The following is a 13,007-nucleotide window of genomic DNA, read 5'->3' as shown; positions in this document are numbered from 1 at the left end:
TGTCAACTTTCTTAGAAATAATTTGCTGATACCTTTTTCTTAGGGTTGAGAGACTGATTGGCCCAAAATCAACTAGCTGGTTTCGTGCCTAAGAGAGGACTAGAAATCAGGTTTCCTTACTTATAGTCCAACACCTTTTAACTACTATGGCAAACTGGCTCTCTCATGTTTGCCTAGTAGAGTTGAATTATATAACTTGCTCAGAGAAATCTTCAGCAATAAATTCACTACCTACCAAAACAGTTCTTCATAAACAGTTTCTTTAGCTGGAGAATGTCAATCTAGAGGAGATAATATTTCCATTAATATTGGTACATAGTTCTAGAAATTAATTCCTCTGATGATTATAAATGTTCAAATTTCCAATCTAATTCTTACTAAAATTGCAGCATAACATGGTGATAATTTAACTTTTGTTTGTTTTAAGGAAAACATGATGGAACTATAAAAGGCAGAGAATATTTCCATTGCAAGCCACAACATGGGATATTTGTGCGTCCTGAATGCCTCGCTAAAACACCAGCTGAAGTAAAGTTACGCAGTAGAACTTCACAATCTCAGGTATTGTCCAGTGTGGAGAAGTTGAAGAATCCGAAGTTTCAAGGGTCACCGTCTCTCAAAGCAGAAGCCTTCTGTCAATCAGGAGATGCAGCAGCTTCTGCTTTTTCTAGAAAACAGGAGATTAGGAAATCTTGGATTAACTGAAGTTGGTTTTGGTTTTCCACTTGCTGCACACATCACTGGGGGGAAACAACTTTCTTTTTCAAAATAATTGTAGTTTTAATATGTAATTGAATGTTTGAATCACAGATATAATTCTGTGGTTCTTTTTAAAAATAAACTATGGTGACAGTGTATAATTTGCCTATCCTAAAGGCAAACATGGCTGCACACTAGAGTACAATCCTATCATAACCTGGATGTGTACCCTGTTGCGCTCAATTGGATTTCTGAGAATGGATATATAACGATGCACTGTCTGTAGATAAAACTGTGAGTTTTACTGAATGTTACTGAACAAAATGGGTTACATTTTATACAGAATATTTTATTGTGTGGAAAGGCCATGGGATGTAAATATGCATCTGAGGGGAAACCTACAATATGTTAATTACCAAAGAATTTGTATTAGATTAATACACATGCTGTTTATATCATGGTTTAATTGTATGTATATGTTTTAACTGACAGCTTGGTGTCATATTTCTAGAGATTAATACCAGGCGTCATGCTACCTTATATCTTTTGTTTAATATGAGCACTGAAGATACTGTTTTCACTTTGATTTTGTTTTGTCTTCCTATGGGCCTGCCACTGTGTCAACTTGACATTTATTGGAAATATTTAAAATGCCTCTAGATTGTATAAATGGCATTTTTTGTGTACATGCCAACCAGGCAATCTAGATGCAGGAACAGTATTACTGCTTTTTAAAAACATGGGCACAAGAAAGAAAATAGCAGTACAGCATTACAATTACAAAAAAATGCACTGTTTGTTGCTGGCTGTGATAAGACTTAGGCAAAATGTTCTGAGGCGATTTAACCTGTAAATATATTTTTATATGAACTTATATTATGCTTTGGAGTTCTTAGGGAACTATTCCATGTATAGATATTATGTTAGATATATGTAAAGTAGCAAATGGTTCAAGAAAAAGGAAATATGAATGGCCTACTGTAGTCTTCATTTTTTAGGAAGTAATTGAGATAATGGGACCTTATGGACAAACTGCTGCTACTGCTCTTTGATTTATATGTATAGTAAGCTAACTCCTAGTATTTTGCAATTATTGTAAAGAATGTAATTTATATTCTATTTCTGCTATACTGTATTTAATTGGTACAGAACATTTGTGTTAGAATACAGAGTGTTTACTTCAAATTTTATAAATGTTTGTGCTTATTTGATTTAATATTCTGGAACATAACATTTTATTAGCTGAACTGCTCCGTAATTCAAAATTTAGCATATTCTACACTTATGTCTGGATACACTTTTTGAAGATGATAAAATATTAAAGATGTAAAGTATATTCATTAGTGATTTCATCAATCCCCTCTCCTAAGCAATAGTTCCTCATATGGATCATGATGCATATTGTCTTCTGTACGATTAGGTGGCTTTCAGCTTATAAATTGTTCCAGCAAAACAGCTTCAGTCATACTTCACTTACGAAGTAGCTGCCCTGTCAGTGTAACATAGATAAACCACCACAAGTCATTTCAGATCACCATCATCTACAGTGTTGCAGTACTTTATTGCTGCAGTAAACTGTTTTTGGAGAAGGTGGGTGTGAATGCACTATAGGAAAGCACAAATTGCACCATTATATAATAATAGTATTTTTTTTAATGATTCTGGAACAATAAATACTTGTTCACAGGAGGTGATGCAAATTGTAATAATATTTGGAGCAAATGTTTAAGTGATCCCTGTAGGAGTTTTCAAACTTTTCCAAGCATGGAACATGTTAGTTTAAAAAAAAAAAATCCCAGAATCACTGATCAAAAGGCAGAGCTCTGGTGATAGAAAATTGCCTGCGTTTGAGTGAACAGGTTTTTTTTCCCCCCTTAGTCTCTCACAGAACCTGATCAAGTTCCTGCAGAAACCTAGGGGCTCACAGAACACATTTTGAAAAACCCTGATATAAATCACAAAGGATAAAATAAAAATGCACAAGGCATATTTCTAGTTGTACTGTTTGTAGAATGTGGATTATACGCCCATTTTATTCATGGTTATTTATGTTAAATTCAAAGTTTGAATATTTTGAATACTTCAGATTTGAAGAAATGAAAATCAGTCCCATAACTGTAGTGAAAGTATGACATACATGGAAGAAATCGCACATAAAATATTGAATTGAGTCCAAAGTTATGCTCAATGGATTTCTGCTGGTCTTTAGAGAAGGAAAGTGATTTTGCCGATTTTGCCTATTCCCTTTGCCACTTGAAAAGCTGTTCCTGAGGCAAGTGGTGTTCCTCACCAGCATCAGAGGAGTATGGGAGGAACTAGTGATAATCATCTGTTGCATTCATGAAAAAGCAAGTCTCAATTCCACTCATTGTAGCTATATTAAGAGGTTAGAATTTGTAGTATGCATAAATATTAAGGCTGTACGCTGCTTTGGATTTGATTCCAGAAGGGTGCTTCAGAGCACAAACATAGCACTCATCTGCAACTGCTCATCTTTCCCCAGGATTACATGTAGCAATGGAGGACAGCTGTGTAATTGCAAGAAAAGATGCAGCTGCATTAAAGGGGTGCAGACAGCCACTATTTGCACATTCCTAATTTCACAGACCTAATAAATAGCCTATGAAAAAGGTCATGAATGAGCATGAGGTACAAATGATGGTACATTTCCTTGCTGAAAACAAGGGTGGCTTTGAAAATTAGCCTGAATATTAGCCAGTTACTTGTCTAATGAACAGGACTATTTTTATAACACTTAAATAAGAATAGAAAGAAAAGACAAAAGCTCGGTTTAACTACCTTTCCCCTCATCTCATCCAGTTGTATATCTCCTCCCTTCCCACTGCAGCTACTCCCACTCCTGAACCCATCTCTGTTTCATTAAAGGAGAGAGGAAAGTATGTGTGCATTGAGAGAATGGTTGGTATACGCAGGTGGAAGTTCACTTAATTTTACAAATGGGATATTTTACAGGCAATTAATTTTAATCAGCAATTTTAATCAGTTATGAGCTCTTCTTTGGATGTGGCTTCTAGTGCTATATATACACAAACCCCACATATAGACAGATAAATATGACACATCCACAGAGTTATTAAGGAGACAGAAATCTCCAGGATTTGTTTCAGCTAGAGGTTTAAACTATAACAACTATAAAAATGCCATTTAAAACAGTATTCTTAGTTTATGCTGAAAAACTTCAGTGTGGATGCCAGACATGTATTTATGGGAAGGGCATAAAGTAAGCCAGATACTGTTATTAAGAACACATTTCTCTTTTGTAGTCACCCATCTAGCTTCATTTTAAAGAAACATCCAGAGGAGAACTCCATAGTAGATTTTCAGCAGGTCCGTAAGAACAAAATACAGTATTCCTTAGTATTTATTAAGTTACATATTTTTAAATTTGTATGGCCGCCCACTTGATATGTAGCTTTTTCCTTTCCTCCCACACTAAATTGTGCCAGGAAACACACAGGTAATCAGTGCATCTAGCAAAGTGCTGACTTTAAGAATCTTGCTGAGCAGTGGAGCTGTGCAAAGGGGTTTAGCATGAGCAAACAACTCCATAATGTGTTAAACTAGCCAGATTAAAGGCTTCTGTGCCTGCTTTGGAGGTTCTCTCTGTGTGAAAATAGTTCTGCTGGGACCTACTGATGTAAGGACATACAGACAGCTGGAAACCGCCTCCAAAGGCTTTCCAAAACACTGTTTTTAAATGCTTTGCCCAACCCCATTAAGCAGTTGTTGTTGTTCAGTCATTAAGTCGTGTCCGACTCTTCGTGACCCCATGAACCGTATTGCGCCAGGCCTTCCTGTCCTTCACTGCCTCCCTGCGTTTGCTCAGTTTCATGCTCATTGCTTCAGTGATGCTATCTAACCATCTCATCCTCTGCCGTCCTCTTCTCCTTTTGCCTTCAATCTTTCCCAGCATCAGGGTCTTTTCCAAAGAGTCCTCTCTTCGCATTAGGTGACCAAAGTATCTGAGCTTGAGCTTCATTATCAATCCTTCCAATGAGCAATCAGGGTTGATTTCCTTTAAGATCGACTGGTTTGACCTCCTAGCAGTCCAGGGGACTCTTAAGAGTCTTCTCCAGCACCACAGTTCAAAGGCATCAATTCTTCGGCGCTCAGCCTTCTTTATGGTCCAGCTCTCACAGCCATACATTACTACTGGAAAAACCATAGCTTTGACTATGAGGATCTTTGTCGGCAAGGTGACGTCTCTGCTTTTTAATATGCTATCTAGGCTTGCCGTAGCTTTCCTCCCAAGGAGCAAGCGTCTTTTAATTTCATGGCTGCAGTCTCCGTCTGCGGTGATCTTGGAGCCCAAATAAATGAAGTCTGTTACTGCTTCCATTTCTACCCCTTCTATTTGCCAGGAATTGATGGGTCCAGATGCCATGATCTTAGTTTTTTTAATGTTGAGTTTCAAGCCAGCTTTCGCACTCTCCTCTTTCACCCTCATCAAGAGGCTCTTTAGTTCTTCTTCACTTTCTGCCATTAGGGTGGTATCGTCTGCATATCTGAGGTTCTTGATGATTTTCCCTGCAATCTTAATTCCGGCTTGTGATTCTTCCAGCCTGGCATTTCTCATGATGTACTCTGCATATAGGTTAAATAAGCAGGGTGACAGTATACAGCCTTGTCGTACTCCTTTCCCTATTTTGAACCAATCGGTTGTTCCGTGACTGGTTCTAACTGTTGCTTCTTGGCCCGCATAGAGATTTCTCAGGAGACAGGTAAGATGGTCTGGTACCCCCATCTCTTTAAGAATTTGCCACAGTTTGTTGTGATCCACACAATCAAAGGCTTTTGCATAGTCAATGAAGCAGAAGTAGATGTTTTTCTGGAACTCTCGTGCTTTCTCCATGATCCAGCGAATGTTGGCAATTTGATCTCTAGTTCCTCTGCCTCTTCGAAACCCAGCTTGTACATCCGGTAGTTCTCGGTTCACGTACTGCTGAAGCCTAGCTTGTAGGATTTTGAGCATAACCTTGCTAGCATGTGAAATGAGTGCAATTGTGCGATAGTTTGAGGATTCTTTGGCATTGCCCTTCTTTGGAATTGGAACGTAAACTGACCTTTTCCAATCCCGTGGCCACTGTTGCGTTTTCCAAACTTGCTGGCATACTGAGTGCAGCACTTTAACAGCATCATCTTTTAGTATTTTAAATAACTCAGCTGGAATACTGTCATCTCCACTAGCTTTGTTGTTAGCAATGCTTCCTAAGGCCCACTTGACTTCACTCTCTAGGATGTCTGGCTCAAGGTCCGTGACCACACCAGCATGGACATCAGGGACATTAAGATCTTTCTTGTATAGTTCTTCTGTGTATTCTTGCCACCTCTTCTTAATCTCTTCTGCTTCTGTTAGGTCCCTGCCTTTTTTGTCCTTTATCATGCCCATCTTTGCACTAAACGTTCCTTTCATATCTCCAATTTTCTTGAAGAGATCTCTAGTCTTCCCCATTCTATTGTTTTCCTCAATTTCTTTGCACTGTTCATTTAAGAAGGCCTTCTTATCTCTCCTTGCTATTCTCTGGAAATCTGCATTCAGTTGCTTATGTCTTTCCCTTTCACCCTTGCGTTTCACATTCCTTCTTTCCACAGCTATTTGTAAAGCCTCATCTGACAGCCATTTTGCTTTCTTGCATTTCTTTTTCCTTGGGATGGTTTTAGTTGCTGCCTCCTGTACAATGTTACAGACCTCCGTCCATAGTTCTTCAGGCGCTCTGTCTACCAAATCTAACCCTCTAAATCTATTCATCACCTTCACTGTGTACTCACAAGGAATATGATCTAAGTCATACCTGAGTGGTCTAGTGGTTTTCCCTACATTTTTCAATTTAAGCCTAAATTTTGCAGTAAGAAGCTCATGATCTGAGCCACAGTCAGCTCCCGGTCTTGTTTTTGCTGTCTGTATAGAGCTTCTCCATCTTTGGCTGCAAAGTATGTAATCAATCTGGTTTCGGTATTGACCATCTGGTGATGTCCATGTGTAGAGTCGTCTCTTGTGTTGTTGGAAAAGCGTGTTTGCTATGACTAGCTTGTTCTCTTGACAGAATTCTATTAGCCTTTGCCCTGCTTCATTTTGTGCTCCAAGGCCAAACTTGCCTGTTATTCCGATTACTCCTTGACTTCCTACTTTAGCATTCCAATCCCCTATGATGAAAAGGATATCTTTTTTTGGTGCTAGTTCTAGAAGCTGTTGTAGGTCTTCATAGAAGCGGTCAACTTCAGCTTCTTTGGCATCAGTGGTTGGGGCATAGACTTGGATTACTGTGGTGTTGAATGGTTTGCCTTGGATACGCACTGAGATCATTCTGTTGTTTTTGAGGTTGTACCCCATTACTGCCTTTCCCACTCTCTTATTGACTATGAGTGCAACTCCATTTCTTCTAAGGGTTTCTTGGCCACAGTAGTAGATATAATGGTCACCTGAATTAAATTCACCCATTCCCGTCCATTTCAATTCGCTGATTCCCAAGATGTCGACATTCAATCTTGTCATCTCATGTTTGACCACATCCAGCTTGCCTTGGTTCATAGATCTTACATTCCAGGTACCTATACAATATTGTTCTTTACAGCATCGGACCTTCTTTTCGCTTCCAGATACATCCACAGCTGAACGTCCTTTCGGCTTTGGCCCAGCCGCTTCACTCTTTCTGGAGCTACTTGGAATTGCCCTCCGCTCTTCCCCAGTAGCATACTGGACACCTTCTGACCTGAGGGGCTCATCTTCCGGCATCATATCTTTTAGCCTTTTAACATTGTCCATGGGGTTTTCTTGGCAAGGATACTGGAGTGGGTTGCCATTTCCTCCTCCAGTGGACCACATTTTGTCAGAACTCTCTGTCATGACCTGTCCATCTTGGGTGGCCCTGCACGGTATAGCTCATGGCTTCACTGAGTTACGCAAGCCCCTTCGCCACGACAAGGCAGTGATCCATGAAGGGGCCATTAAGCAGTGCCAGCTAGTAATTTAGTAACTATATGCTAGAATTCAGATAATAATTTCCAGTTATCCTAACAAAAGAGGTATATAGAGCCTTACCAAGATGTTCAATATTTGTAATTAAGTCTAGAGTTGAATGTCAATTAATATTCTCCAGTCTGTTTTAATGTGAAAGCTATTTGTAAGCAAATTCCATTTCTTCAGCTACATTTATCTAACAATAATTCCCATTTGAACTACTGGAAGGGAATATATATAATGTACAATATTTCATATATTTATTTAAAATATTAATAGCCTAACTTTCCAAAAAGTTCAGTGTTAAGAAATAAAGGCAATACAGAAAGAGTAAAAATATGATAAATATCTTTTTTTATTTGCTTGTGTAATTTTTAAAAACGATAATAGACCTGAGAAGGATGAAAGTATGAGAGCAACAGTGAGAACTGATTAGCCTAAACGTATTTAAAAAATCACTAACAGTTTAAGGCCTTCCTTAAAACAAGCTCTTCACATTGCAGCAGTCAATTACAGGAGGGAGTTTCAAAAAGGAGTGCTTAGCTGACATCAGAACATGCATTATCTTCTACAGAATTCAACTTTTGACTAAATGCAGACCTCTAATCCTGTATACAGAACGCATAGATTATGAAATGTAGCTTTGAAAACTCTTACAGTTTAGTGGTGAAGATGTTGAACAATGGAGGCCCAGGTTCAAATCTACTTTCGACTATGGAAAACACTGGTGATATGGGGCCACTAGTTCTCCTTCAGCATAATGCCTCTCACAGGTTCATTTTGGGGATAACATGAAGAAAGATCCTAGTGTAAGCAGTGGATCCTGGACTCCTGGATAAAAGTGGGATACAAATCTTACAATAAAATAAGTTCCATTTTAAAACCCAGTCCCTTATCCACCAGCTGCTGTTTAGTTGACCCCTGGAAGATATTAGAAACTTGTTTCCCACTTCCCTGTTTTATACAGGTCAGGTCTAAATAAATACCTAGAATTTTAGGCGAGTTCTGGACATTCTTCACTGTCATCTTCAGGTTAGTCCTGATTTCAGTCCTGGGGTCTTTTTTTACCCCTTGTTTACTTAAACTTTTTGATCTCTTGATAATCAAACTTTGGCAAGACACTCAATGCTAAGACCCTGTCAGAAACCCACCATCCATGCCATCTCCTGCCTTTTAGTACTGGGCTGGCAGTACTAAACATTGGAATAAATGTAGCAGGCCATATATTTTTGTGATCTGCACTCCTCTGCATCTGTTCTAGTCTGTGAATGCACATATCATAAATGTGTTGTTCTCATGTGCCACATCAACTATTGCTTAAAATGTTTTTTTTTCCATTGGAAACAACAAATACATTCAGCAAAATTTAATCTGCAAAGACAGCTACACAAATAAGACAATCTCAGTTACACTAAAATTGCCTATCCTTCTTGAATGGCATGGAAAGTCTTAAAGAAATTACTAATCTTGGAAAAAAAGCTAAAAAGTCTTATTACTTGTGATTCAAAAAGAAAAATGGATGTATTAAAGCACTATAACCCAACAAATGATGCTGTTAATTCAGTGAAATCTCAGTGTACCAAACCTCAATGCAACAAGGGCACATGAGAACAACACATTTATGATATGTGCATTCACAGACTAGAACAGATGCAGAGGAGTGCAGATCACAAAAATATATGGCCTGCTACATTTATTCCAATGTTTAGTACTGCCAGCCCAGTACTAAAAGGCAGGAGATGGCATGGATGGTGGGTTTCTGACAGGGTCTTAGCATTGAGTGTCTTGCCAAAGTTTGATTATCAAGAGATCAAAAAGTTTAAGTAAACAAGGGGTAAAAAAAGACCCCAGGACTGAAATCAGGACTAACCTGAAGATGACAGTGAAGAATGTCCAGAACTCGCCTAAAATTCTAGGTATTTATTTAGACCTGACCTGTATAAAACAGGGAAGTGGGAAACAAGTTTCTAATATCTTCCAGGGGTCAACTAAACAGCAGCTGGTGGATAAGGGACTGGGTTTTAAAATGGAACTTATTTTATTGTAAGATTTGTATCCCACTTTTATCCAGGAGTCCAGGATCCACTGCTTACACTAGGATCTTTCTTCATGTTATCCCCAAAATGAACCTGTGAGAGGCATTATGCTGAAGGAGAACTAGTGGCCCCATATCACCAGTGTTTTCCATAGTCGAAAGTAGATTTGAACCTGGGCCTCCATTGTTCAACATCTTCACCACTAAACTGTAAGAGTTTTCAAAGCTACATTTCATAATCTATGCGTTCTGTATACAGGATTAGAGGTCTGCATTTAGTCAAAAGTTGAATTCTGTAGAAGATAATGCATGTTCTGATGTCAGCTAAGCACTCCTTTTTGAAACTCCCTCCTGTAATTGACTGCTGCAATGTGAAGAGCTTGTTTTAAGGAAGGCCTTAAACTGTTAGTGATTTTTTAAATACGTTTAGGCTAATCAGTTCTCACTGTTGCTCTCATACTTTCATCCTTCTCAGGTCTATTATCGTTTTTAAAAATTACACAAGCAAATAAAAAAAGATATTTATCATATTTTTACTCTTTCTGTATTGCCTTTATTTCTTAACACTGAACTTTTTGGAAAGTTAGGCTATTAATATTTTAAATAAATATATGAAATATTGTACATTATATATATTCCCTTCCAGTAGTTCAAATGGGAATTATTGTTAGATAAATGTAGCTGAAGAAATGGAATTTGCTTACAAATAGCTTTCACATTAAAACAGACTGGAGAATATTAATTGACATTCAACTCTAGACTTAATTACAAATATTGAACATCTTGGTAAGGCTCTATATACCTCTTTTGTTAGGATAACTGGAAATTATTATCTGAATTCTAGCATATAGTTACTAAATTACTAGCTGGCACTGCTTAATGGCCCCTTCATGGATCACTGCCTTGTCGTGGCGAAGGGGCTTGCGTAACTCAGTGAAGCCATGAGCTATACCGTGCAGGGCCACCCAAGATGGACAGGTCATGACAGAGAGTTCTGACAAAATGTGGTCCACTGGAGGAGGAAATGGCAACCCACTCCAGTATCCTTGCCAAGAAAACCCCATGGACAATGTTAAAAGGCTAAAAGATATGACGCCGGAAGATGAGCCCCTCAGGTCAGAAGGTGTCCAGTATGCTACTGGGGAAGAGCGGAGGGCAATTCCAAGTAGCTCCAGAAAGAGTGAAGCGGCTGGGCCAAAGCCGAAAGGACGTTCAGCTGTGGATGTATCTGGAAGCGAAAAGAAGGTCCGATGCTGTAAAGAACAATATTGTATAGGTACCTGGAATGTAAGATCTATGAACCAAGGCAAGCTGGATGTGGTCAAACATGAGATGACAAGATTGAATGTCGACATCTTGGGAATCAGCGAATTGAAATGGACGGGAATGGGTGAATTTAATTCAGGTGACCATTATATCTACTACTGTGGCCAAGAAACCCTTAGAAGAAATGGAGTTGCACTCATAGTCAATAAGAGAGTGGGAAAGGCAGTAATGGGGTACAACCTCAAAAACAACAGAATGATCTCAGTGCGTATCCAAGGCAAACCATTCAACACCACAGTAATCCAAGTCTATGCCCCAACCACTGATGCCAAAGAAGCTGAAGTTGACCGCTTCTATGAAGACCTACAACAGCTTCTAGAACTAGCACCAAAAAAAGATATCCTTTTCATCATAGGGGATTGGAATGCTAAAGTAGGAAGTCAAGGAGTAATCGGAATAACAGGCAAGTTTGGCCTTGGAGCACAAAATGAAGCAGGGCAAAGGCTAATAGAATTCTGTCAAGAGAACAAGCTAGTCATAGCAAACACGCTTTTCCAACAACACAAGAGACGACTCTACACATGGACATCACCAGATGGTCAATACCGAAACCAGATTGATTACATACTTTGCAGCCAAAGATGGAGAAGCTCTATACAGACAGCAAAAACAAGACCGGGAGCTGACTGTGGCTCAGATCATGAGCTTCTTACTGCAAAATTTAGGCTTAAATTGAAAAATGTAGGGAAAACCACTAGACCACTCAGGTATGACTTAGATCATATTCCTTGTGAGTACACAGTGAAGGTGATGAATAGATTTAGAGGGTTAGATTTGGTAGACAGAGCGCCTGAAGAACTATGGACGGAGGTCTGTAACATTGTACAGGAGGCAGCAACTAAAACCATCCCAAGGAAAAAGAAATGCAAGAAAGCAAAATGGCTGTCAGATGAGGCTTTACAAATAGCTGTGGAAAGAAGGAATGTGAAACGCAAGGGTGAAAGGGAAAGACATAAGCAACTGAATGCAGATTTCCAGAGAATAGCAAGGAGAGATAAGAAGGCCTTCTTAAATGAACAGTGCAAAGAAATTGAGGAAAACAATAGAATGGGGAAGACTAGAGATCTCTTCAAGAAAATTGGAGATATGAAAGGAACGTTTAGTGCAAAGATGGGCATGATAAAGGACAAAAAAGGCAGGGACCTAACAGAAGCAGAAGAGATTAAGAAGAGGTGGCAAGAATACACAGAAGAACTATACAAGAAAGATCTTAATGTCCCTGATGTCCATGCTGGTGTGGTCACGGACCTTGAGCCAGACATCCTAGAGAGTGAAGTCAAGTGGGCCTTAGGAAGCATTGCTAACAACAAAGCTAGTGGAGATGACAGTATTCCAGCTGAGTTATTTAAAATACTAAAAGATGATGCTGTTAAAGTGCTGCACTCAGTATGCCAGCAAGTTTGGAAAACGCAACAGTGGCCACGGGATTGGAAAAGGTCAGTTTACGTTCCAATTCCAAAGAAGGGCAATGCCAAAGAATCCTCAAACTATCGCACAATTGCACTCATTTCACATGCTAGCAAGGTTATGCTCAAAATCCTACAAGCTAGGCTTCAGCAGTACGTGAACCGAGAACTACCGGATGTACAAGCTGGGTTTCGAAGAGGCAGAGGAACTAGAGATCAAATTGCCAACATTCGCTGGATCATGGAGAAAGCACGAGAGTTCCAGAAAAACATCTACTTCTGCTTCATTGACTATGCAAAAGCCTTTGATTGTGTGGATCACAACAAACTGTGGCAAATTCTTAAAGAGATGGGGGTACCAGACCATCTTACCTGTCTCCTGAGAAATCTCTATGCGGGCCAAGAAGCAACAGTTAGAACCAGTCACGGAACAACCGATTGGTTCAAAATAGGGAAAGGAGTACGACAAGGCTGTATACTGTCACCCTGCTTATTTAACCTATATGCAGAGTACATCATGAGAAATGCCAGGCTGGAAGAATCACAAGCCGGAATTAAGATT

General features: G+C 39.2%; 1 protein-coding gene across 6 annotated transcripts in view; it reads left to right on the top strand.

Annotated features, from left to right (window-relative positions):
- The window catches only part of KIF13A (kinesin family member 13A), a 90,301-nt gene extending 88,266 nt beyond the window's left edge, over nucleotides 1-2,035 (top strand). For all 6 annotated transcript variants that reach the window (XM_088130832.1, XM_007427821.4, XM_015888004.3 and 3 more), the window contains one exon: nucleotides 428-2,035. In XM_088130832.1, coding sequence (XP_087986958.1) covers nucleotides 428-705 — 278 coding nt within the window. In that variant the 3' untranslated portion in view covers nucleotides 706-2,035. The remainder of the gene's footprint in view (nucleotides 1-427) is intronic.
- Nucleotides 2,036-13,007: the final 10,972 nt, after the last annotated feature.

This window comes from Python bivittatus, unplaced genomic scaffold (genome assembly GCF_059951505.1).
Source record: "Python bivittatus isolate LINGU-HERP-01145 unplaced genomic scaffold, Pbiv_v1 ctg000840_np1212, whole genome shotgun sequence".
NCBI lineage: Eukaryota > Metazoa > Chordata > Lepidosauria > Squamata > Pythonidae > Python > Python bivittatus.
Note: the sequence above shows the minus strand (reverse complement) of the source record. Positions and strands in the feature narration are given on the sequence as shown.